General features: G+C 47.6%; 1 protein-coding gene across 2 annotated transcripts; it reads right to left on the minus strand.

Moving 5' to 3' along the window:
- Positions 1–250: 250 nt before the first annotated feature.
- Positions 251–26530, minus strand: NASP (nuclear autoantigenic sperm protein). Of its 2 annotated transcripts, XM_051999857.1 has the most exons (15): positions 26347–26530; positions 9803–9853; positions 8389–8499; positions 7724–7804; positions 6473–6579; positions 4744–5769; positions 2483–2565; positions 2292–2368; positions 2114–2187; positions 1646–1834; positions 1390–1556; positions 1007–1060; positions 845–928; positions 510–656; positions 251–434 (listed from the first exon to the last, which is right to left on the minus strand). In XM_051999857.1, exons 1-15 carry the CDS (start codon positions 26391–26393, stop codon positions 378–380), a joined length of 2355 nt encoding a protein of 784 aa, XP_051855817.1. In that variant the 5' UTR covers positions 26394–26530; the 3' UTR covers positions 251–377. The 2 variants fall into 2 exon arrangements, with proteins under 2 accessions (XP_051855817.1, XP_051855818.1); XM_051999858.1 differs by lacking the exon at positions 4744–5769 and having other exon boundaries at positions 26347–26520.
- Positions 26531–26775: the final 245 nt, after the last annotated feature.

A 26775-nucleotide genomic window follows, 5' to 3' on the forward strand; every position in this document is an offset into this window, starting at 1 on the left:
CTCCAGAGGAGACTAGGCAATGCAGGAGTGGAAGTTGTGGCCCAAGTCAGCCAGCCTGAGATGGTCCCCAGAAGGCCCATTAGGGACCCCGAAGTGCTCTCCAAGCAGAGCCAAAGCTGAGAACCCCCCCAAGTGGGGGCTGAAATCCATAGGGAGCTTGGGTTCAGCACAAACCTTAGGATGCAGGCGTGACCTTGGGCTTGGCCACAAGAAAATGGTCCTGGTCAAGGTCAAGGAAAAGCATCCGTGCTTCAACCTTTGCGTACAATCTTTATTGAAGTTATACAAAAAGAGTCCCCAAAAGTGAAAAAATACATTATATACAAAAGCATCGTCCTTCGAGAGAAGAGGGGTCCTCCTGCCTCCCTCGGGAAGGTTCACGCGGTGCTTTGTACGGTGGCAGCTCCAGGCTCGGCTGGTGTCTGGTTCTCAGCCTACGAGACATGGACCAGTGAGTGGCGAGTGGCAATCTCCACTCCCTTCCCCCTGCCCCCATGCAGCCCACTTACCTCTGTCTCCATGGCTTCTGTGGCTTCCTTCTGACTAGTGGCAGCAGCATCCCCATCCCCACCCCCACCCCCACCATTGACAGCTGGCTCCGGCTTGGGCTTCTTAGCTTCAGCTTCTTTCCGGGGGCTTTCTTCTTCCGGTTTCCTCTGAAGACAGAAGTGCGAAAAGCTTCAGGACCCACAGCTCCAAAATGGCGCCAGGACCCCAAGGCACAGACTTCGGGGCCCCCAATTCTCCCAGCTCCCACTGAGCCAGGCAGCCCCGGCCCCCTAAGCTCTCAAGCCCGCAGGGTCTCAAGGGCCCCATTTGGGGTGTCAAGGTTGGAGGAACTGACCTTTTTTCTGACTAAGTGGGAAATGTCGGTCACACAGTTGGAGGACGTCGTAGCAGCACCATCTGTGGGTCTCCGGGCCGCGATCTGTTGCAAACAATGGTTGAGTTAGGTCTGGGGGAGGCCTGGGTTAGCCCACAGCTAGCAGCCAGGCCCCAGACTCACCCCTGAGGCTGAAGAGCTCCCACTGCTAGATGTGAATCCGGATGCAGCCTGAACCTGAAAAAGAGAGCCCCTGCTCAACACCACGGGAGGACACAAGGCCGAGGGCTTCCCAGAGCTCCCCTCCCTCGGCACCATTCCCCCCCCCCCCCCCCCCTCGGTGCTCTCAGTGATCTTTCTAGAAAGGAAAGAAGGCCATCAAGTAACTGGTCAACATCCCCTTCCTCCAGGCCTGGCCTAAACCTCAGCCCCAGAAGCTGAGCTGCTTCTGCTGGTTCTTCAGGACCCTGGCACAGAGGCCATGCTATCCATACACATCCTGCCAAGAGCTCCCCAATCCCCATGGGTCCCAGGCTTGGGAGGAGGGTGGTCTACAAGGGGCCTACCAGGGTGGCCTTCAGGGCCAGCTCAGCGACGTTCCCACTGCTCTGGGACTCCTTGGCGTCTTCAATCTTCTCCTTGATCTCGGGCAACAGCTCCTTCAGCTCCTCCACCTCCTTCTCGTCCTCGGCAGAGGGCGTCTCAGTCGCCTTTATGCGCTCACTCAACATGGCTGCAAAGACACAGGCACGTGCCCCCTGCCAAGCTGCCCCTGCCCACCGCCCAAAGGGACTGGGGGTCTGTGGGGGAGGGGCCACTCACCCAGCCTCTTCTCGATGACATCCACAGACTTGGTGAACTGCGCCACGGCCTCCCCGTACTGGCTGTTGTAGGAGTAGGCCAGGCCCAGCTGGTAGTGGGTCTCAGCCAGCAGCCGGTCGTGGGCCTCCAGGTAATTCTGCTGAAGGGCCAGGCAGGCCTGGAATTCCTCTATGGCCTGGCTGTAATTTTCTGCAGAACGGGAAAACCAACAGGGAAGCTAAGCTTGGGGAGGGGGGGGAGGGTCATCGAGCATGAGACACGCAACAGCCATTCTGACCATGGTGCTCCCCTCCCCCCTTCAGCACCAGACCCTTGCCCTGTTTGCGCCTCAGTGGCCAGGTGGCTCCGTAGGCATCCTGCCCCAGGCCCAGTTCTGGCTCAGGGACACATGCAGGTAAATGCCACAAGCCCCAGGCCTGGGACCAAGGTGGCCAGCCTTGGGCTCTACAAGAGCCCCTGCTTAATTACCTGATTCCACGCTCACTTCTCCCAGCTTCAGATGAGCTTGAGCGGCATTCAGTTGGGCTTCCTTTGTTTCCTGCCTGAAATGAGAGAAGGGAGGCGATCAGTTCGGGGGTAAAGCCTGCAGGGGAGGGGGCTTCCGCAGATTTCTCTGCAGATGGGAGGGAGCTGGAGGGCTACTCACCTCTTAAAGATGATCTTGGCCAAGTCCAGCATGTCCCAGGCAAGCTCCAGGTTTCCAATGTCCTCATCTTCATTCTCCTGAAAAGACAATGAAAGTCAGGGACATCCAAGTGCAAGGGGGAGGAAAAGGGTCAGGGCGGCCCTTGGGCTGAGGCCCCGTCCCCACATCCCAGGCACCTGTGGAGAACCCACCTTGTTTTCCAGTTTGGAATCGCTCCCGGGCTCTTCGGCCTCTCTCTCATTGTCCTTATCCTCCTCTTCAGAGCCTTCAGTTTCTGCAAGTAAAAATTGCCTGATAATGAGAAGCCATCCCTGGAATTCCATTCACCCAGTCAGTTGTGACCTCAAGCCCAAAGGTCATCCAATGGCAGCCACCCAAACACTTCACCAAATCCTTCAGCTAAAATGGAGCTTCTGGCTCATCACGCTTAGGCTAAACTAAGGGGAGAGATTGGCCCTGAAGCTAAGGGCACACGGCCTACATGGGGCCGAGGAGGGGAGAGGGGACTGGCCTCTTTGAAGTTCGAGTAACCTGTAGCAAGGGGCCATCTGTTACCTTCTAGGGACGTGTTGGCCAGAAGCATAAAGCCGGTATCTGGAGAAACCTCCCAGAAGGGATGCTCCAGGACCAAGCCTTCTGCCCAACCAGGACAGGGTGATGGACATGGCCTCGACCCCGCTTGGGCCCACTTCCTTTGAGATATGGCTCATCTGGGCACTGCTGTGTCCCTCACAAGCCCAGTGGGCCGGGACTAAGGCTCCCCCACACTCTGCAGGGGACATTAAGCCCGACTAGCCCGCCCCCAAATCCCACCTTTAGATGCCTAGAGGGATAGGCTCCTGCTCTATTCTGCCCTTGGAGGGGTGGGCTGACCTTCTAGCTCATGGTTTTAAAAGCTCGTTTCTGAGGGTCCAGGACAGACGGAGGGCCAGCCTCTTGTTTGGGTTTCAACTGGACTAAATGAGTGCAGGGGCTATGAGTCCACGATGCCCCCCTACAAAGAAGGCTCCCAGTCCTCCACTTGCTTCATTTACAAATGGAGCTTTTATTACTTAAGGGTGTGTGTAATCAGCCACTATGGATTCTAGTCTCTGTCCCAAAGGGGCTAGAAATTTGGGAACTGGACTTTCTTGTATTTTCTAGCTGTGAGTCCCTCTGAAGGGACCCTCACAGCCACTCTCTGGGGCGCAGGGACTGACACTGCCAAAGTGCGGGGAAAGATCATGATGCTTTGGGGGGGCTTAAGAGAAACACACTGACAAGATACCTGCAGTGCCTCTGAAGGAGAGGGAAGGAGGTGGGGGGTGGGCAAGGAAGTAGCCAGAATCTTCAGCCACCAGTGTTGCCCACATGCCACCCCCTGCCCAACTCCTTCCCCAGAAATCTGAGCCGATAAGGACCCTGTCCTAGAGGCAGCGAGTTCTAGAGCTCAGGGCCAAGAGTCAGAAAGACTTGACTTGGTCACTTACTAACTGGTCCAAGTCAAGTCAGTGGACCTGCCTGGCTTTGTTTATTCAACTGTAAAATGGGGACAATAATATTCATGCACAAGGCTACAATGTTACATGGGGTTACTAGGGCTCTATGTGAAGCTGGCTGAGCCTGAACCATCTCCCTCTGTTCCTCTGGGAGGTGGCAAGGGCTAGGGGCTAGGACGGAGAGACCTGATATAGTCACTGTTCATAGGAAAAAAACACTGGAACATACCCACAATTAATGCCGTTGTTAGATGAACCATTAGACAGTAGAATCCTCAAATGACAACACACTGAAAGACCATTCCGAAGGAATGAATGTGATCTACGTACACTGTTCACTTTGCACTTTTGCCAATTGTAAGGATTGTACAAAACAATTCAAAAAAGAAGTTACCCCACGGCTCAAATTAAAGCGGGTGAGCAAGAGCAGGGAAAAGCAGGCGGGGAGGAAAGAGCAGCAGCAGCAGCAGCAGCAAAGCTCAAGGGACTTGGGCCCCGTCGCAGGGCGGCAGTGTGCGTCTGCGTGCCCTGGCAGAGCTGGCCCCGGCTCATTTGAACTCCTTCACAAAATAGCCCTCGCTTTAAACCACGCCTGCCTATGTGCGCCTGATCTGTGGATTCTACTGTGCCGACCCTACTCCTAAAGCTGATGTTCAGGTAAACCTCATGAACGAGAACTGTTGGGATACCCCAGGCATGCAAGTGGACGTCCATTCAGCATTCTCTGCCAGCCTGTCCCTGCTGTGCCTGTGCCCTTCCCCACCCCCCAGGGCCCAGCTGAGGCCTCAGAGCCAACCCAGGGAGCCTCGCTGCTTCCCCATCCCCCATTCTAGTGGGCCCAGAGCCTGGCGTTAGCTCCCACTCCTAATCCAAGGCAGACGGAAAATTCTGAATGGAAGGCTGACTTTCCCCAGTTAGTGAGTCAGGTCCATCACGTCATCCCCCCACGGCAGTAGGCTTGGCCTCCCTGTTACCTTCTCCCTCCTCCTCCTCTTCCATCTGCTCATCTTTTTCTTCGGAGGGTGCTCCTAGAGCCTCTTGGTCTTCAGGGCCCTTCTCTGGCCCATCGCCAGCTGCCTTTGTGTCTTCTGGGGTGCCTTCGGGCCCCTCAGGGGCAGGCTGGGCCTCTGCTGCAGGTTTGGCCTCGGGGGCAGCCTGGTTTTCTGCAGGGCGCTCTTCCTCTGGGTCAGCGATGCTATCTTGACCCTCTTCCTGGGTGGCCGCTGGGGGCTGTTCGGGCTTCTCCTCGCTGGGCTTCTCCTTGCTGGGCTTCTCCTCACCGGGCTTTTCCTCACCTGGCATCTCGGCCTGGGCCTCTGCAGGTTCCTGGGCCTCCACAGGCACCACTGCCTCCTCTGCTGCAGCCTCTGCCAGCTCCTCTGTGGCCTGGGCGGCTTCTTCTCCTCCCTGCTCAGTCTCCGACACCGCTGCTGCTGGGGCTTCCTCAGCCTTCGGCTCTTCCCCTCCGGCCCCATCTGCTTCCTTTTCTTTTGCCCCAACTTCAGCTCCTGTCTCTTCTTGGGCTGGGCCTGGCTGCTCTTCAGAAGCATCTTGGGGGCTTTCCTCTGTTTTGACAATGGCTTCTGCCTGTTTTTCCTCAACTGCTTTCTCAACTGCTTCCTCTCTGGCCTCCTCTTCTCCCTCTGGCTGCCCATCCTGGGGCACAGCAGCCGCGGCCTCTGAGCCCGTTGCCGGTTCCTCGGCAGCAGCCACAGCCTCGGGCTCAGGCTCCTGGGCCGTGCTTGGGGCCTTCTCAGGGCTTCTAGGGGTTGTTTCTGCCTGATCCTCCACTTCTTCCATCTCCACGTCAACTGCCCCGCTCTTGGCTTCTGCGGGATTTTCTTGAGCCTCCTCTTTGGGGTCGGCAGCAGGAGCAGCAGCCGCAGCCGCCTCCTCGACCTTCCCCCCGGGGGCCTCAGCCTCGGCCTCGGAGTTCTGTGCTGGCGCTTGGTCCTTCGGGGCATCAGAGGCCTGTTCTTTCAATACGCCCCTGGCTTCCTCTACATGGTGAAGGAACATGAAGCATAAACATTTCTTCCAGTTTAATGATAAAAGGCATAAATGGAAATGGAAATTACTCCCCCTTTAACCCTGGGCCTGGCTGACAAACTACAATGGAACTCTGCCCTGGACATGTATGTCCAAGTAAAGAGGAGCTGGTCCTAGCCAGGCAAGCCGCTCCTTAAGAAGCACTAAGCTGCCAAGCCCAAGACGGCCGGTTTTAAGCACAGGAGCCGCCACAGGATGCCAAGCCGTTCCGGGCTCAAATGAACAGTAAATGGAAAGAGTTTAGAAGCGTTTAAGTGCCAGATCCATGGGCCGTTAATGAGATTTATTATTATTATTATTATTACACCGTTCTGGCCCAGAGCCAACTCCTCCTTGCTCTCGCCTGTGGGACACTCAGGCTTCGAGGAGAGCGCATGGGGAGAGACCTCCCTCTATTCTGGTGCCGGTACTAAGCAGTCTCGGCCGATACCAACGCAAGGATCGGGGCGAGCTCCAACAAGAAGCCCCCGAGAGCCCTGGCTGGGGAGAAATTCAGTTACTTCCTCCAAAGGGGGAGGGAGGCTGGTCTGGCCCGCCCCAAGTGTCAGCCGAGAACGTCTGAGCATTCCCTGGACGCGCAGCAGCAGAGACCCTTCAGGGAAGGCAAGAAAGCCAGCGTGGCAACTACCAGGTGGGACGTGCAGCGCTACATACCCTCTACGTTATCAGTACTCTCTACCATAGATTGATCTTCTGCTCTCTCTCCATCTTCATCCACTGGGACTCCATCCAGGGCATTTCCTAACACACCATTCTCCATTCTAGGAGGAGAACAAACAGAGAAAGCACCAAAGAACAGTAGCTGGGCTCCTCCTCACGCCTCAAATCAGGGTGAGCCATACCCTGCCCTACACTGAGCTCAGAATACAGCAGAGCAGAATGCAAAGTGTGAAGAAAGCAAAGGGTCAGTGGTCACAGAGGGGGAGGCCAGGGGTGCAAAGCAACAGCAGGCGTGGATGGACGGCTGCCAGGACCTATCAAGTGGGTCAGCGGACTGTGGGCATTCCAATGCCATGCCCATAAGCAAGCAGTACGTTTATCAACAAGATGTCAGAAAGTAAGTAGAGGCCCTTCCCCCTTCCAGTGACACAGTGACAACTAGTATTATAGAGGCCATGTGTGTACACAATCAGGGGACTTGGAGACAGGCTCCCAATTCTTTCACCGCGCCCACCGTGTCATGTGGCTGCCCACCCTTCCCTGGCTATAGTGAGGGGCATCCTTTGCACGGTAGAAATCTAAGCTACTGTTGGGATCAACATTACAGTTGGATCTTTACCAGAATCAAGTTGTTGGCAGATGATTTATTAGCACCTACAATATGAGTATCCCCAGATTTCTAAGTTGTTCACTCTAACCTATTAGATTTTAAAACTTTACGAATTCTACAGGAGGCAGCATGGAACACTAGGCAGCCTCTGGCAGGTGGCAGACATACCAGCCGGTTTGGCAGAAGATCTTTCCCAGGAGTTCCCTATACCAGTGACACCCAAGGACAATTCTGTCCCCAGCCTTCTAAGAAATCAAGGCTTTGCATCTTATGGACTTGATTTTACCACTTAATGAAGAGTCCTTGACCTCTGCAGCCGCCTACTTTCATCAAGTTTGTCGAGAGGGCTAAAGAAACATTTTCTTCTATTCTAGACCCATCAATTCCAGTGGCAGAATATGGCCAGTTCTCAGCCTTCCAGAAAAACACATCCACCTCTCCATTTCTATGGCTGGTGTGCTCCTCTGACCTAGAACTAAGCATTTATGCTCCTGTTTGGATGCACCTCAAACACCCCGGCAACAACTCTGCTTGTCCCGCTAACTATCCTCTTCTCCCCAAGTGCCCCATTGGGCGGACGGTCAAAGCTCCCGTGCCCTCCAAGCATTCTGGGCACTGGCCCTTGCAAGACATACCTTGCTAACTCCAGAAGAGACTTTCCGTAGTAAAAAAAGGCTTCTCCACACTCATTAGCTGTCTCTCCATACTTCTTACCCCTAGAAGAAAGGACACAGCAGAAATGAGAGAAGCCATCTGGCCTGGGCTATCCCCAACATCACCTGTGTCTTGAGCACTCATAAACTAACAGGAGCCAGAGTCGCCTGGGCCCTGAAGTGACACCAAGTGTCTTGCCAGCAAGTCAAGCATCTGACGCTGAATGACGTGCGCTGACCTGGCTTCAATGAACATCACTGATCAAATGCCACAAACAGGAAAGCCCAGAATCACACCAGAAAGGTGGGAAATGTTAAAAACATGAGAAGAAAGGACCAAAAAGTTATATGATCGGGAGGCAAGGGCTGCGAAAGCCCTGCAAATCAGGAGCAGCAGCAGAAAGAGCTTGTGCTCCAGAGCTGACCCCATCCCTGGAGCATCAGAAAGTCTTTGAAGACCAGGAGAAAGAGAGGACGGGTGTGTCCCAGGCCTGAGTGAAGAAAGGGAAGGGAGCTGCCATTTATATGGAGCCGAGGACAGTTTTCCTTTCCCCGGCAGAGCTCTCAAAACCTTCTGCCCTAGTACCCTTCGACTTGCCGCTCATGGCACATGTCCCTTTTCTACCAGAGCAAACATCAATACTTACAAGAGACTAGCTGCTTCTTGGAAGGCATTAACGGCTGCTGGAATGTCTCCCATTACCAGATGTTTCTGCCCCAAGCCCAGCAGCTTCTTAGACTCACTGTCCACATCCATGCTAGGGGTGGCAGTTACGGGAAGAGAAAAGAAAAATCAGAATACTATGGGTCAGAGGCAACACACAGCCTAAAGGGCTACAAAAGTGCACAAACGAAAGTCCCCCAATCTCAGCTGTTATTTCTCAAAACAGGCCCATCCTCCCTCACCTCTGGCCCCACCAGCCCTTCCCCCAAATCCTTAGTCCTCCCCATTCTCACCCACCAATCCCCTCTACTAGCTTGCCACATTCATCAACTTCCAAGGCAAAAGCTTCTTGAAACCACCCCAGCTCTGGTCACTAGGAGAGCCTGCTTAGAGCTATAGCCCAGGTCTAAGCCCTTCCCCTCTAGGAGGCAGACCCCACTCCTACCCCCAGTCTGCTGAACTCGCAGAGCGCTACGCAGGGCTCTGCCCCTCCAGCTAGGTGTGTCATACAATGCACCCCACCTCGGGAGCAGCAGCCAGAAGCTTCAGGCCTCTTCGACCCTGGCTGTGTGAATTCATGCATTTAAGACTGAATTCCTTTACTGAAGTCACCAAGTTGCATTAGGTGAACACCAGGGCCTAGAAATTGAGCATGAAGAAAGCAGCTGTCCAATCACACTTAGAAACGAGTGGACAGGGAAGGCAACATTCCACTTGACCCCCGAGACACTTAGATGGCCGCTGACACTCTAGCTGAGACCCTGAGCCAGTCACAACTTGGAGCCTCCGCTTACTTACCAGACCTCATCAGGCTCACAGAGCTCTGGGAGGGACTCCCACTATGCTTGTGGCCAATGTCAGGTGCGCCCTCATCTCCACAGTGGAAAGTGACTTCTCAACAGTGTTGGTACACATGGCATGTAATAGTACTGCCCAAGTAAAAACCAAGTAAAAGTTTTAGGGGTCAAGTTCATCCAATTATTCCTCAAAACTATTAAGTCAGAGGAAGAAATGGCAGCTCGGACAAGGGATGGCCATCCTGTTCCTTTCCTCTCCTCAGTGAAATAGATAGGTTCTCAAGCTGCTATAGTTCCAGGCCAAAATGCCTGGAGAGAAAAGCCCAACGTATGACTGGCCAGGTCCAAGTGAGGAGTCTTGTGCCAGTGCTAACAGATCTCAGACCAGCTTCTAAAACACAGGTGCTCAATTCAGAAAGTCAAAGCTCATTTTCCAGGCATCTCCATTGCAAAAACTGAGTCAAGTGCCCCCAATCTTTGGTTCCACCAAGGTGCACCCAGGCCTTTCCCCACCAAATAGAACCAAACAAGGCATGCAGCGCTCAGGTTTCCATTACAACTAGACAGCAGCTGCCGCTTGGGAACTTCACTAAAGCTTACCTATCAGTTGTATCTGCAGATGTGGATGGAGCAGGGGCCTCCTCTTCCCCTCTAGAAAAATTTAAGACAGGTAAAATTAGACTGGGCAGTGGCTAATATAGTCAACTAACACCCACTGCCATATACACACTCTAACCACTTCAAATTCAAAAAGAGAAAAAAGAAGTCCAAGGAAGGCAGCCACCACGAAATCTTCTGTTGAGTCAATTCCTCCCCAACAGAACTTGGGCTTCCCCAAAGGGCACTGAGTGACAAGCATCAAGAGCACTTTTTTTCCAATATAATGAAGAAACATGCCCAGGGTCTAGGACTTCTAGCAAGGATGGCAAACCTCCTGGGTTATAGAAGTACCTTTAAGGGCCTTTCAGCTCCAAAGCTATGATCCTGTCTCCCAAAGGAAAGAGCTGCTACTGCTGGGTTTGACTGAAGGGGTGAAAACCAAGCCTCTCATGACTTTCTTACCACCTCACCATCTGCCCCCAACCATAATCCAAATTGATCCTGCCAAAGCTACAAATAACACCATCAAATCTACTCTCCACCAGACGTGGTCTCCCATGAGTTGTTCTCCCTAAGCATCTGCATGACCCGGTTGACTTGGTACATTGAAGAGCCTCTTTAGTGCCTTTTCATCCATTCACTTAAGGTGAGAACAAAGGCAAAACAAATAAATAAATAAAGACAGAGAACTGAGAAGGAATCCTCTTATTCTTCTCAGACATCTTACTACCAAGTGCCCCAGAAAAACAAATTCATGATTATTATGGAAATATGTTTAAAAGGATTGTACACAGCTAAGGGATATCAAATTGTCCACTGTCTCAGGGAGGGAGGAAAATTTGGAACACAAAATCTTACCAAAAAAAAAAAAAATTAATGTTAAAAGCTATCTTTATGTGTATTTGGAAAAAATAAAATGTCACTGAAAATTGCCTGCCAAAAGCTTACACCATCTGCTTGTAAAGGGGCCTACCAGAAGAGCACAGATTAGGGACAGGTTAGGGATCCTACACCCACTCATTCTCAGTTTCTTCAGGAGCAGATGAGAAGAGAACCCAAGACATGATTGTAAAGAATATGTCCCCAACTAGAAAATGCTAACAAAGCAAGTAGGAGGTCCTGCAGAACCAGCTTCAGGGAAAACATACTCCCATCCTGGGTATGGAAAGAATCAAGCAGTTGTGGCCCTATTCAGTCTAGACCCAATCAAAGCCTGTTCCTATAGCGCCGGTGATCATGGAAAAGCAAGCTGTCTAGATTCAGCTCTTATTTATACTAAGGCCAATGCTGCCTCTACCTACTCTCAGGACTAGATGCAGGAAACTATTCACAGCACCAGGTATTGTAGCTTAGAATGGATTTAAAGAAACATTTAACCTTCCTTACAGTTTTCCAGTAACACCAACAGTCTGGAAAAGTATAGGGACTGACCACAGCAATGCCCTTAAAGTGAGGCCATTAAGTTTTGAAAGAACAACCACTTTGGCTACAATACAGGTGTATATTATGGTCCCAGAGTAATAAAACTGTATGCTCAAAACTGGAAATGGAGGAATGCCCATCACTCGAGGAATTGTGGTATATGTGTATAACTGAGTAAGTACAGTTGTATTATGATGAACAGGTTGGTTTCTGAAAAGACATGAACTGATGCTGACTGAAATGAGCAGAATCAGGAGATCATTATACACAGTAACAGCAACATTGTACCATGATCAACTTTGATAGACTTTGCTCTTCTCAGCAATGCAATGATCCAAAACAAATCTAAAACGCATTATGGAAAATGTAATCCACATTCTGAGAAAGAACTATGAATCTAAATGCAGACTTTTAAAGTTTCTTTTTGCTTTTTCTTTCTCATGGTTTTTCCTTTTTATTCTGATTTTCTTTTATACCATGACTAGTATGAAAATGTTTAATATGAATGTGCACATATAGCCTATATCAAATAGCTTGCCATCTTGGGAAGAAAATAATGTAGAACTCAAAACCTTATAAAAACAAGTAGGCAGGGGCAGCTACATAGCACAGTGGATAGAGCACTCAGCTGTGTAACCCTGGGCAAGTCACTTAACACCAATTGTCTCAGCCAAAAAACCAAACAAACAAGTAGGCAATACAATACACACTTGCTAATCACAGCATTACATTCAGTGAGACCAAGGTCTTTAGATAGTCAGGCTCAAGCTCCGATTTTAATAAAGTCTGGTCTTGCCACACCCACACTACAAGACGAGGAGAATGCAATGGCTATAGCCCACCTGTGCAAACACTTTCATCAGTCTTGTGGACGAGAAGGGGAGACTTGGATTGGACAGTAAAATAATCCAACGATTTTAGAACTGGCTGGGTAGTCAGACAAGGGTTCTAAGTCAGAACGCCATGCTGGCCAAGATGGAATGTCATCTTGTAAAGTGAAATTCAATAGGGCAAGAAGAAAGCAACTTCACAATTATAAAATGGATAAGTACAAATTGTTCCAAAAGACCTGGGGAGTTTAATGGCTCAGCAAGTCAGCCATTGACAAGGCAGTCAAAAGCTAATGATGTTGGGCTAGACTAAGCTGGAGGATCTTGGGAAGACAGGAACAGGGCCTCATGAGTACCAATCCAAGGAAATGGTCCTATTTAGCCTGAAGAAAAGCCTTTAGGACCAAATAACAACTATCTGGAAAATTGGCCCATACTTAGGCTTGTCCTGCCCGGCCTCAGAGAGCAGTGAGTGCCAGGTGCAAGACAAATGGTGAGCACCCCCGAGGCTGACTGGCTGCCCTGCTCAGAGGTCTAGCCCATCTCTGGCCCAGAAGGACATTCTTCTCAACTTTGAGATAACTTCTCAACAGCACAAACTGACATGCCCACCAAAGTGCATGGCAGTCAGGGAGGTGTCACACTTGAGGGTGCAATCTGCATTAATAACATTTTCTCCATCCCTTTCTCAGGACCAGCCAAAGTAAAATCAAGCTCTGATTTCTGAGACAGCGACATTTGCATAGCACTGGACACAACTTATTCTCTCTTCACTGGGAATGCTGTTATGGATTGATGGGGACATCTTTTCCCCTGGAGCTTCAATCCAGCTGCAGATTAATTAAAATGTTCCATCAGGATCTCAAATTCCACAAGCTCCACACTTCTTTCCCAAACCCAGTGCTCCTCACTTCTCTGCTGTGGAAGACATGCTCATCCTCTGAGTCTCCCCAGGTGAACAAGCTGGGCAGTTCCTTCTCCCTCAGCTCCAGAGCCAAACCGGTGCCAATTTCCTCTCAATCTCCTCAGATGCTTCCCAACAAATCCCACGTGGGTTGCAAGCACATCATCATGCGTCCACGTCATCTCCTGTGAGAATAAGTTTGCCCCTCATGTCCTCAGTGTTTCATCTACCACAGGACACAGACAACCTGTTTTCTTGTCTTTTGACTTCACTGAGGCTACTTACTTTCTCAGGTAAAGCTTTTTACCTTCAGGTCTAAGCTAGTGATTCTCCTTCCCAAGCTCTGACCTTGTTCTTTATCTCATACTCAAGTTTTTCCAGTCACTGTCCTGGGCCTGTTTGTGATAGATGTGCTTATATTTCCCTTTTCTGAGTTTTTCCTCTTGGTATTCTCTCAATTCACAGCATTTCTTCTTCACTAGAGTCTTCTTACTCTAGTCTCCCTTCTCAGTTCCTGCACTCTTAACATGAGCTTTTGGACAGAGCAGCTAGGCCCAGGTCCAGAGCATTTCTCACTTTTGCAGGCTTGTGAGGAACCTACACTGTACAAGAGGGTGGCAGTTCTGGCTGGATGGAATACTTCCATCCCTACAGGAGACATAATGAAGGAGTTTCTTAAAAGGCCCAACTTGGGCTGATTGCTTTGTTGTTTTTTAAATTCAATTATTTTCAATCACATCCAACACTTCATGACCCCATTTGGGGTTTTCTTGACAGAGAAACTGGAGAAACTTGTCATTTATTTCACCAGCCCATTTTACACACATGAGGAAACTAAGACAAACAGGATGAAGTGACTTGCCCAGGGTCAGAGCTACTTGGCGTTCAGATTTGAATCCCTCTCCTCAAACCTGGCATTCTATCTCCTGTATCACCTAACTGCCCAAATCTAGAGGTGCAATTTCTGCCTAATCTCTTATGACCCCAGATGGCCATCTGGAGATCTGAGAGTTAGGCATGCAGGACCTATCAGCTTCTCTACCAGTGGCAGGAGGAGAAAGAAATACAACTTTTTCAAGCAAAAAGGTTATCCAAGCCATCCTTGCCACCCATTGCCTCTGAAGCTGTTTTCTCCCTAAGAGCCCCAACATACTAAATAGGGTCTGGGAACAGGTCAGTGTATTACAGAAGGGGGAGAAGGGGAACATATGGCTGGAGGACTGACTATAGGAAGGTGACTCTATAGCTTTTTTTTTTTTTTTTTTTTTTGGTTGAGACAATTGGTGTTAAGTGACTTGCCCAAAGTCACACATCTAGTAAGTATTAAATGTCTGAGATCAGATTTGAAGTCAGGTCCTCCTGACTTCAGGGTACAGGTCCCCATTTGAAGGACCCTGTGGGCCCATCCACCACACAAGTCCACAGCATATCTTATCTCTCGAGACAGCCATACAGACAGCTATATCGGCTTCAGATCCCCCTAGTACAAGTGGATCAGAATATTTTCAGGTTCTAGCTCTGGACTCGGTGGTCGAGGAGTTCATTGGGGTTTTTCTTTGGGGGTAATTAATTTTTGTTTAAGTTGGGCACAATTTTTTCCCAAGGTGTTCTTCAGAGATACTGGGCATGGCTAGAGCATTTCATAAGGTTATCTAATTTTTCAAGGTTACCTTCACTGTAATCTACCTTCCTGTCTCACAGATGTTTCTTCTTCAGAATTACCCAAGAAGCATAATATTAAGGAAAAGCAAAGATCATCTAGTAGCTTATTCTACTTTGGGATAAATCCTACCATTCTCTCAATCTTGGACTAGATAATCTTTTAAATCCCTTCCAGCTCCAACTTCCAAGACAATGTTATCTCTAATCAGCCAGGGCAACAAAAAAGTAGTTAATTAATTTGCTCATTTTAAGGTCTGCAAAGCACTTTATACAGTTATTCCACTCAGCAACTGAACCAAGTGTCATTATTCCCAACATAACTATGAGGTAACTATTGATATAGCAGATTAAGTGACTAGCTCATTATCTATCCCACAGTTATTAAGTACCTGGGACCACTAGATGGGTGCTATAGCGCAGAGTACCAGGAAGCTCTCTCTAACCTCCTCATCCTATCCTACTAAGAGCCTAGCTTAGTAACCACATGCAAGTCACTTTACCCTGTCTGCCTGAGTTTCTTCATCTGTAAAATGAGCAGGAGTAGCAACAGGCAAATGAGTCCAATATCTTTGTCAAGAAAATCCCAAATGGGGGCATGGAAAGTCAGACACTGAAACAACATTAAATGCCTAAGGTGGGATTTAAAATAGAATAAACTCAGCTTGGAGTTCCTTCTATGACAGATTGTAACTATCCCTTTAGCCCCATCAATTATTCTGTTCTGTTTGGCTTTAAATCAAAATGGGAAAGTGTCCAACTCATCTCATCCTAGACTATAGCTAAATCTACCCAGCCCATCTAGACTCCCTCCTTTTAGATTTTAAGTGCATAAAATAAGAGCCAGGGAACCTCCCTGTCTTCTGTCCTTTGTGTCCCAAGGGAAAAACTACTTATGAGGGCTTGAAACCTCATAATGGCTCTCATATCCAGCAAGCTAGAGACAAGCGTACTCCATCAGGTGAGTAATGGCTAAGTTTTGGTGTATGAATGTATTTGAATATTATTGTTCTATAAGAAAGGATCAGTAGGATGATTTCAGAAAGGTCTGGCGATACTTATATTGAAGTGGAAAAGCACCCCACAATGGGACCGTGAGAAACATAATCTTGAATCTTTGTAGTTAGAAGTTTATTACTAGTTCTTCACTCCCTAAAGCAGATGGTATTTAACAACCCAGATGTACTGTCCTCAGAGTCCTGAAACCTTGACAACCTGATGAGCTTAAAGAAATGCTGCTTCTGTACCAGATCTAAAATTATATTATAAAGCAGCAGTTACTAAAAACCATCTGGTATTGGCTAAGAAATAGACTAGTTGATCAATGGAATAGGTTAAGTTCAAAGGACAAAACAGTCAATAACTTTAATAATCTAGTGTTTGATAAACCCAAAGACCCCAGTTTTTGGGATAAGAACGCAGTATTTGACAAAAATTGCTGGTTAAATTGGAAAGTAGTATGGTAGAAACTAGGCATTGACCCACACTTAACACCGTACACCAAGATAAAGTCAAAATGGGTTCATAATCTAGGTATAAAGAATGAGATCATAAATAAATTGGAAGAGCATAGGATAGTTTACCTCTCAGACCTGTGGAAGAAGGAGGAATTTATGACCAAAGAACTAGAGATCACTATTGACCACAAAATAGAACATTTTGATTATATCAAATTGAAAAATTTTTGTACAAACAAAACAAATGCAGACAAGATTAGAAGGGAAACAATAAACTGGGAAAACATTTTTACAGTCAAAGGTTCTGATAAAGGCCTCATTTCCAAAATATATAGAGAACTGACTCTATAAGAAATCAAAGCCATTCTCCAATTGATAAATGGTCAAAGGATATGGACAGACAATTCTCAGATGAAGAAATTAAAACTATTTATAGCCATATGAAAATATGCTCCAAATCATTATTGATCAGAGAAATGCAAATTAAGACAACTCTGAGATACCACTACACATCTGTCAGATTGGCTAGAATGACAGGGAAAGCCAATGCGGAATGTTGGAGGGGATGTGAGGAAAACAGGGACACTGATACATTGTTGGTGGAATTGTGAACACATCCAGCCATTCTGGAGAGCAATGTGGAACTATGCTCAAAAAGTTATCAAACTGTGCATACCCTTTGATCCAGCAGTGTTTCTACTGGGCTTATACCCCAAAGAGATACTAAAGAAGGGAAAGGGACCTACATGTGCCAAAATGTTTGTGGCAGAACTGTTTGTAGTGGCTAGAAGCTGGAAAATGAATGGATGCCCATCAATTGGAGAATGGTTGAATAAATTGTGGTATATGAATGTTATGGAATATTATTGTTCTGTAAGAAATGACCAGCAGGATGAATACAGAGAGGACTGGCAAGACTTACATGAACTGATGCTGAGTGAAATGAGCAGAACTAGGAGATCATTATATACTTCAACAATGATACTGTTTGAGGATGTATTCTGATGCAAGTGGATCTCTTGGATAAAGAGAGCTAATTCAGTTTCAATTGATTAAGGATGGACAGAAGCAGCTACACCCAAAGAAAGAACACTGGGAAATAAATATAAACTGCTTGCATTTCTGTTTTTCTTCCCGGGGTTATTTCTACCTTTTGAATCCAATTCTCCCCGTGCAACAAGAGAACTGTTCGGTTCTGCACACATATATTGTATCTAGGATATACTGTAACCTATTCAACATGTAAAGGACTGCTTGCCATCTGGGGGAGGGGGTGGAGGAAGGGAGGGGAAAAATCGGAACAGAAGTGAGTGCAAGGGATAATGCTGTAAAAAATTACCCTGGCATGGGTTCTGTCAATAAAAAGTTTAAAAAAAAAAAAAAAGAAAAGAAAAGAAATGCTGCTTGCTATTGCCTGAGAATGACCCCTTTAGAGTGATCTTTTTTGTCTCTTGTTTAGAATAGAAATTCCTTTACTGTGACAAATGTATCAAGAAACATTTTGATGTCTCTCTCTTCTTTCTACAAATATATGGCCCCGAGGCCACTCATTACTGACCCCTCCCATCTTGGTGTTGGGGTTCAGTCGCTAGCTAGCAATAAGAGCTCTTAAAACTTCATTATTTTGGCTGCCCGGTTTTCCTCTTGCTTGGGCACTTCAATATGAACTGATGCTGAGTGAAGTGAGCAGAACCAAGAAAACACTATACACAACAATAAAATCACGTGTTGATTAACTCTGATGGACATGGTTCTTTTTTAAAATGGCGTGATTCAGGGTAATTCCAATAGACACATTGTGATGGAGAGCATCCAGAAAGAGAACCATGGCGACTAACTGGATCACAACATATTATTTTCACCTTTTTTTGTTGTCTGCTTGCTTTTTTTTTTTTCATTTCATGGTTTTTTGTACCCCTTTGATCCGATTTTTCTTGCACACGCATAATGAATACAGAAATATGTTCAGAAGAACTGCTCGTGTTTAATTTATATTGGATTGTTTGCTGTCTTGGGGAACAGGGAGGAAAGGGAGAAAAAATTGGAACACAAAGTTTTTACAAAGGCTAATGTTGTAAACTATTTTTGCATATATTTGGAATTACTGTTTAAGAAAATTTACTATTGGTAAAGCTGTGAAATCTGGAAAGCAATTTAGAACTAAGCTAAGCAAGTGAATAAAAAGTTCATACTTTTTTAACTCAAGAATTTAAAGGAAAATCATATTGGCATTTTTGGCCCCAGCCAACAGGGGATATATACATTGTGACAAACAAGGCCAGTGAACCAAAGCATGCCATTTAATGCCTTAAAGATTCCAGATGGGAAGGGAACCTTTTTTTATTCACTCTCCTGTAAGGGAAGGGCATATGGAGAAACAAAGATGATATAAAAACAAAAGACATCAATAAGATTTGAAGCAAGGAAACCCTTGAGGACTTGTGAAAGCCTAGCTCTGGCACTGGACTGTGCACAGTCCATAGAAGTTTGTTCTCTTGCTTGCATGGTTTTAAGGCATTTAAGACAACTGTTCAGTCACAAAACCCTCTTTCTTAAACTTGCCATTTAATTCTTTGTCCTACTAAAACTAAAATAGTAAAGGTCAAAGGTGACCACTGGCCTTGCCAGCCTCCTTCTCTAGTACACCACACTGATAATCTCTTCCCTGGTTTGCCCCCTTCCACACTGGTCCTACCTACCTAAATCTGCCCTACTTCTAGTGTCGGTCTTTGTTATGGGCCAGAACTTGAAACAAGGTATTAAGTGGAAATGGAATTGAGGAGACAATGGTTAAATCTAGTTTAGCATTGGGGCATGATGGCAACAGAGATTACACCTTTAGAAGTTTAGGACTCTGACGTGATCAATCAGCAAAAAAGCAATCAGATAGAGAAAGGGATTACAATTAGATAAAATACAGGCATAAATACCCAACAGAAGGGCAGTGTCCAGTGTGAGCAGCTCCAATATAACTGCAAGGTGATGAGAAATCTAGAAAGTGGAAAATAGAAGAGACTAGATAGGTTAACTGCTTGGGATAAAGAGTTTGCTTGTATCTCTACAGATGGAGAAGCAATCAGATGGGTGCCAACAAGCACCTGGAGACAGAAAGAGAAAAACCTTGAAGGAGAAGACTTAAAAATGCATCTGACACTGAAAGAACATGGCTGATTATTGGATTCCCCGAGATGAAAAATTGTTCATAAGACTGTCGTAAGACTTCAAAACTTGCAGGAATCATTGGATTTCCTGCTACACGAAGTAATGGACAATAGATTCCTTTTGGACTATTTCTAGGACTTATGAACATGTATAATTCCTCATGTTGATTCATGTTATTTGTTACATCACTACTAGCCTGTGTTAGTATGTGCTTAGCTAATTTATGTAATTACGTGTAATAACTCCCATATTGATGGATTTATGTATACCTGTTTTAAGAGTGAGACCCTTCAGAAAGCCACTAATCTGATTTGATTTCTGAAATCTTTTACTGTCTCCTTCAAAGTCTTGTCTCCTTTCCTGGGGCCCAGTTAGCTTTCTTAGAGGCCTCTCTCTCTCTCTCTCCTTGGTTCCGAGAGCTTGAGCTCCCACCTGTCTTCTCTGCCCTCCGAATCTCTCCGAATTCAAAGGTTTGTGCTTCAGCCTCCAGCCACCACAAAGGTGGACATGGAATGAATCTATCTCAGCCTCTAGCTTCTAGTGCTTGTCTACTCTGGCCCTGAGAGCTTCTAGCTTATGCGCTCTACCCCAGAGTATAAAACAGTCATTATTATCACTAGGAAACCATTATTTGTTGTAAGATTAAATCAACACTAAACTAGATTTAACCACTGTCTCAATTCCATTTAGTACCTTGTTTCAAGTTCTGGCCCATAAGAGGTCTTACCAAGCTTTCTGAACCCCCCCCTCCCCCACCACAACCTTTTCACATCTATCCTTCCTCAGAAATCACTTTGGAAGGTTCCTCGTTCCTAGGTAAGGCCTATGATCGAATAGCACATAAGAAAGCGTCACTTCCACAACACCCCATACTGACAATGGATACCAGCTGTCTCCAAAGCTTGTTTGCCTGAACTGCCTCATTCTCGCCTACAACCTCACAATTGAAAACCTTTGTCATCACCAACAAATCTGGCCTCATCCTTCCACCCAATCAATTAATACCCCAGTCACCTTCTTCATCCTACTATCAGCCTGCCTTTCACCATCTGATAGTACAAAATCCACAACACTTCAGAAATGGCAGTTACATCAGTGGTCATTTAATCCAAGAAAACCTGAAGGAGAGAGACCCCCTGATGAAACCATCACGTGATTGTCCAGAGCCCACATCTGGGGAAGAGTCACTATTTTCGGTTTCCCTCCAATGATCCCCCTATGGCTCAAGCAGGGCTTTATCCTCCCTGACTGGCCTCAGCTAGGCAGTGTTCAGCTAATTAATGATCCATCTAAATAAATGGCCCCCAGCTCTTATTCCCTCTAGTCTCAGAAGCTGAATCTGCATTCAGATTCTTGGGGATGAGGACTGCTTTGCCCTCCCTTCCCCTCCCAGGGGCACACCTTCCACTTTCTCCGGGTCAAACCTGCCACATGTGGACAATTACAAGGCTCCACCAAGGATAGCCCCAGATCCAAACCCTACCTTCCCAATCAACAAGCCATTCAAAGTCCCCAACAAAGATCATCAGTAATCCAATTATTCATCCTACTCCTCAACTTTTAAAAGAGTCCTTTATAGATGTGCAAAGTTTTCCAGCAGGGAAAGACAGGGATCTCCTCCTGGCTCACAGTTAAAAGAAAATGAAAAATTTTTTCCATGTTAACAAGTGTAAATGGCTCCCAAAGTTTATAAAACAACTAAGTTGATTTCATATTGAAGTTTTGAAAGAATAAGGTGGCAACTTCTAGCATTTGCAAGGACAAGGGATGACCATGATCCCTAGCAAAAGGAACTTAATGGAATCCAAGCTTCTGAGATCTCTGAATGGAAGGGCGAGCCACTAGGGAAAACTCCACCTGACCATGGTCATGGATACCTAACTCTGAAGATTCCCTGGGGCAACTGGTTAAGATATATGCCTTTAACTTTCCTCACCTCACCTTCTGTCCTGTATCTCTTCTTCACCCCTCAATGCCATCCTCTCTTCTCACCTCTTAGACCCTGGTCTGTCTAATGGCACTCGCTCACTCCTTTCTGGACTTCCTTGACACTGTTTCCCACTGGTTAAAATTTGTTCCTGACTGTCAGGCTAGTTCCTCAGGCCTCTCTTGGTGATTTCATCAGCTCCCAGAGGTTCAATCATGGCTACTTTGGCAGCAAGTTGGCACAGTCTGGAGTCAGGAAAACCAGAGTTCAAATCAAACAGGCAAGTCATTTACCCTTTCTCTTCCTCAGTTTCCACACTTATAAAATGGGGCAAACAAACAGCTCCTATCTCTTAGGATGTTGTGAGGATCAAAAAAGAATATTTCTAATATTTCTAAGTGCTTAGCACAGTGCTTGACATTGCTTCCCTTTTTCCAAAGGTTTCCTAGATCTATATATCCCAACTAGCAGTCCTACACCACTGCCTCAGTCTCAAAAAAGTCCCAAACAGAGCTAGCTTTCACCTTTACTTTTCATCCTCCCCCCAACCTCCCATCTCTGCCCCCCAACTCAGCCATCCCTTTCTTCGACCCATCTTTCCAGTGATGAATTAATTCAACTTTGCATTACTCTCTTTCTCTCTAGTCCCTTGACCCTTGTCCTAGCAGTTTTGCCCCAAAAATTACTCTTCTGGATTATTCCTACTACCTCATTTCTTCGCTTCTATTAACATATAACAAAAACAAGCTAAAGAAAACCAGCTAACCATATCTATTACTTTTTTTTTTTTCATTATCTCAATTGGGCTCTCACCAGAGCAAGGCAATGCCCTTACACCTCCCCCTCATGGATCCGTGAACCCATTCACCACAGCACTTTTCTGCCAATCTTTTCTTCTCTCCTCTAAGGTCCCAGGGCTTCCCTTCCCCTGACTCTTTCACCTGAAAGCTTGCCTTATTTTTTTACTACAAAAACTTGAAGCCATTCACCAAGTTCCTTCTTCTTCCTCCTCTTTTGCTCTTCTCTTGAACGAAGAGATAACCCTACTTGTAGATGGGCCTCTATGTGTACAAGTGATTCCATTCCACCCCATCTTCTCCAGCATGCTGCCCCCTGAATGATCCCTAAGTCTCAAATTAGGGAGCCTCCCTTTGTACTGACTACTTCCTTGTTATCTTCAAGCACAACCATATTATCTCCACCCTTAAAAAACCTGATCCATTCTTCCTAGCTAGCTATTATCCTCATCCCTTTTGAGAAAGCCATCTATAATCAATATATACATATACATATATCTCACTCTCTTATTAACTTTGCAGTATGGCTCAGCATCTCACCATCATTCACCTGAAAGAACTCTCCTCAAAATTAACCAATTTCTCTAACTTCCAAATTCAACAGTCTTTTCTCAGTTCAAACCTTTCTGCAAGCAACTTCAGACAAAGTGATTCCTTTATTGCTCCCCAATCTCTCTCCCTTAGGTATCTATGACATTGCTCTTACCAACTAAACAACTCATTCTCAGTTTCCTTTGTAAGATCTTCAGCCACATTATATTCACTAACAGTGGAGGTCTCCCAAAGTGGCTATCTTCAAGGCCCTCTGCTCTCCAGTGATCTCACTGAGTTCTATAGATTCGATTCATTCTCCGATTTATTCAGCCCTCACTTCTCTCCTGCCCTCTAATTTTACATCTCCAACAACCTAGTGGACACATGGCCAAAATATTCATTTCTTCCCTATCCCCTAAAGACTTGTCTAACTTGCCAGTGTTAGTCCAGAACACCACTCCCCTACAGGGCTTGAAGGCAAGTTCCTTTCCTCAGGACAAGCTCACCAATATGACATTTCAGCACTCAGAAGTGAACATGGGGACTCCCAAGTAAGGTCCACTGAGAACCTCTCTCTTCCACAGAGTGACATTCCTCCTGATACAGCTCCAGCTTCTGTTCCAGTCCATGCTTCCACATTTGTGCTTAATTCTTACATTCAACTATAAGGCTTTACACGTCCACTTCTAAAGGTCACCTCCCTAGATTCAGCCCAATGTTCTTTTTAGCTCTCAAGACCCTATAGGAACCTGACTATCAGCTTCTTCGTCAGCTCTCCTGCTGTCAGCAGCAAAATTTGTGATTACCAAGTATGCCTTTATCCAAGGCAAAGCTAAAAATGTTAAAAAGCCCAGAGTCAAGCATCCAAGTCACAGAACTAAGCAACAACCACAGGAGATCTATTAGTTTGGAATCCAAAGAATTAAATTATGGCCCAATTCCCATCTCTCCATCACAATAAGAGTTTAATCAGCATGCATACACACCCACACATCCACCCACACAACAGGATTTCTCTTCTCCATTAGTTTAGGAAGACTGTTCAAAAAGGAAATGAAATTATTGATCAGAGAAATGCAAATTAAGACAACTCTGAGATACCACTACACACCTGTCAGATTGGCTAAGATGATAGGAAAAAATAATGATGAATGTTGGAGGGGATGCGGGAAAACTGGGACACTGATGCATTGTTGGTGGAGCTGGAGAGCAATCTGGAATTATGCCCAAAAAGTTATCAAACTGTGCATACCCTTTGATCCAGCAGTGCTACTACTGGGCTTATACCCCAAAGAGATACTAAAGGGAAAGGGACCTATATGTGCCAAAATGTTTGTGACAGCCCTGTTTGTAGTGGCCAGAAGCTGGAAAATGAATGGATGCCCATCAATTGGAGAATGGCTGAATAAATTGTGGTATATGAATGTTATGGAATATTATTGTTCTGTAAGAAATGACCAGCAGGATGAATACAGAGAGGCTTGGAGAGACTTACATGAACTGATGCTGAGTGAAATGAACAGGACCAGGAGATCACTTTACACCTCGACAAGGATATTGTATGAGGATGTATTCTGATGGAAGTGGATTTCTTTGACAAAGACTCAGTTTCAATTGATAAATGATGGACAGAAGCAGCTACACCCAAAGAAAGAACACTGGGAAACGAATGTGAACTATTTGCATTTTTGTTTTTCTTTCCGAGTTATTTTTACCTTCTGAATCCAATTCTCCCTGTGCAACAAGAGAACTGTTCGGTTCTGCACACATATATTGTATCTAGGATATAATGCAACATATCTAACATATATAGGACTGCTTACCATCTAGGGGAGGGGGTGGAGGGAGGGAGGGGAAAAATTGGAACAGAAGCGAGTGCAAGGGATAATGTTGTAAAAAAAAATTACCCTGGCATGGATTCTGTCAATATAAAGTAATTATAAAATAAAATAAAATATTAAAAAAAAAAAAAAAAAAAAAGGAAATGAAATTGGTCTGGTACGACCTGTGCTGGCTGAAGCCAGATGGACCATCTTCTTTACCCTCTGTCCTAGACTTTCCCAGGAATACAAGCTCCATTCACTGGCCTACAGAGATCAGACTGCATCTTTTCTCCAAGTACTGAGGGTCCCTCAGGGCTTAGCCTCCAGAAGGCTCAGGGACTACAGACCAGCTCCTTGCTTATCAAGGTTATCACACCCTTCAGTCACCTTTGTTCTATTTTGGTCTTGGTCTTTGCAAAACAAGACTTGGAGAAAACAAGACCTGAGGGCCTGGGGTCAACTGCCCCCAGCTTTAAACCCCATTTTTCTTCCAACAAAACTAAAAGGCCTCCGTGTTCCTGACTTCCTTAGCCAGTCCCAGACGCTTCTGAACTTTGCCATTTCTATTTTTGGAGGAATGTGATCTCCATTTATTATTTGGCTTTCCTTCTTTCTCTCTTTTCAGACCAAGTCTCACTTTTCCACATTCCCCCCCTCAGTCTCCCAGGTGCATCTCCAGGACTGACTTCCCCCGGGGCATTTTAACTCAGGGATGGCCTTTCCCCGAATATCTGCCCTCCTAAAAACCTGGAAGCCCACTTTTCCTCTCCTGCATACTTATACACCTGGTGTATGGTGAGAAGGCGAGCTGAGTGGGGACCCTGGAGAGGCACCGCCAGCTGGGGAGCCAGGGATGGCCCCGGGGAGCACCCCGGCTGCGCTCAGTAACTTAGCAGTCGAGCCCACGGACAAAACCACTTCCTTCTCCCTGGACGGACCGTAACCAGGCTCCTCACGCCCCTCCAAGTGCTGCCGCGGCCCGGAACGTCCCTTCCCAGTTTCTGTCCTGCAGCCTCAGAGACCCCGGGGCCCTGGGACTTCCTTCCCGCCCCAACACGGATATTTGTTCCAGCGACCGGGCCGCCTCTCCGCTCGGCTCCCCTTCCTGGGGCCTCAGGACACCCCAGGGGTGGCATGGGGAAAGGCCTCCTCAAAGGAGAGGGGGAGGGATAGGGGCCATGACCCGAGCCCAAGACCAGCCTCAGGCTCTGACTCCGAATTTACCCACACTACGGGAACCTTGCAAAACGCAAAGGCCTGAGGGGCGAGGCAGAGAATGCCCTTCAACAAAGCTCGAGCCGGATATCCCCAAAGCCCGGGGTGTCCTAACACATCCATTTCGCAGACTAGGACACTGAGCCCCAAGGACCCGTTCCTAGGGATGCCTTTCCCCCCCACCTATGATGCAGGAGAAAGCTGTCCATGCAGCTCCGTCCGAGTAGGATCTAGCACATCTCGGGAGAAGGGAAACTGAGGCCCGAAACCTGAGCGCTAGAGCGCCACCTCCGCCCCAACCGCGCACGCGCATAGCATAGTATTTCCCACACACACTCACACACCCCTCCGCCGCCACCGGGCAGCCCGAGACAATGGGAGTTTTCCCGCTCCCCGGCGGTCCCGCCCCCTGGCGGCACGCGCCCGCGCAGGCGCTTCATAAAACCAGGAAGCCCCACCCCCTCAGCTGCACGCGCCCGCGCAGGCGCTGGAAAGCCCCGCCCCCTCTAGGGCAGGCTAGCTCCTCACGAGGGGACCTTTCTTTTGGCGCCAAATCCCCGGGAGCCGAATGGACGAGGAACGAAGGGGGTGCGCGTGCACGTGCACGTGCCCCGCACCCCCTCCCCTCGCAGGCCTCTCCGGGACCCGGGCGGGTAAGATGGAGAAACCGCCGCAGCGCCGGCAAGATGGCGGGCGACCAAAAGAAAAGCCCGAGAGAAAAAGAGGGGAGGGAAGGCCGCCTCCGCCCACCACCCAGGTCTCTGGCTCGGACCCGGCGCAGACCCCGCCCCGCTCCCGCCCCTGGCCCGCTCACTTGTCGGCTGGGGCGAGCTCGGCGATCGCAGCGGGCTCGGCGGCCATGGTCTCTCGGTGGCGGGAGGGCGCAGAGGACAGAGACGGGGAGGGGAGGAGAAAAGGGAAAGGGAGACAGGAGCCGGGGTATCCCACGGCTCCCGAAGCAGAAAATGGCAGATTGGAGAGCCCGCGTCGCTCGGGCCGCTTTATATAGCGCGACCCTGGATCCCGCCCATCCACTTCCGTTCCGTGTTTAAAGGGCCAGCGCAGGTCCCGCCCCCTCCAGGTCCCTCCCTTCTACGGTCCCTTTATTTGTAGACTTCGAGTTCCCTGAGCAAGCTTGCTGCTCCGCTGGCTAGAGGCCACCGATGGACCTCTGCCTGCCGGCCCAGGACCCTAGGGAGAATATGTTTCCCTGGGAAGATGCCATAGTGTTTCTAGGACTCCA

Source organism: Antechinus flavipes, chromosome 4 (assembly GCF_016432865.1).
Source record: "Antechinus flavipes isolate AdamAnt ecotype Samford, QLD, Australia chromosome 4, AdamAnt_v2, whole genome shotgun sequence".
Taxonomy (NCBI): domain Eukaryota; kingdom Metazoa; phylum Chordata; class Mammalia; order Dasyuromorphia; family Dasyuridae; genus Antechinus; species Antechinus flavipes.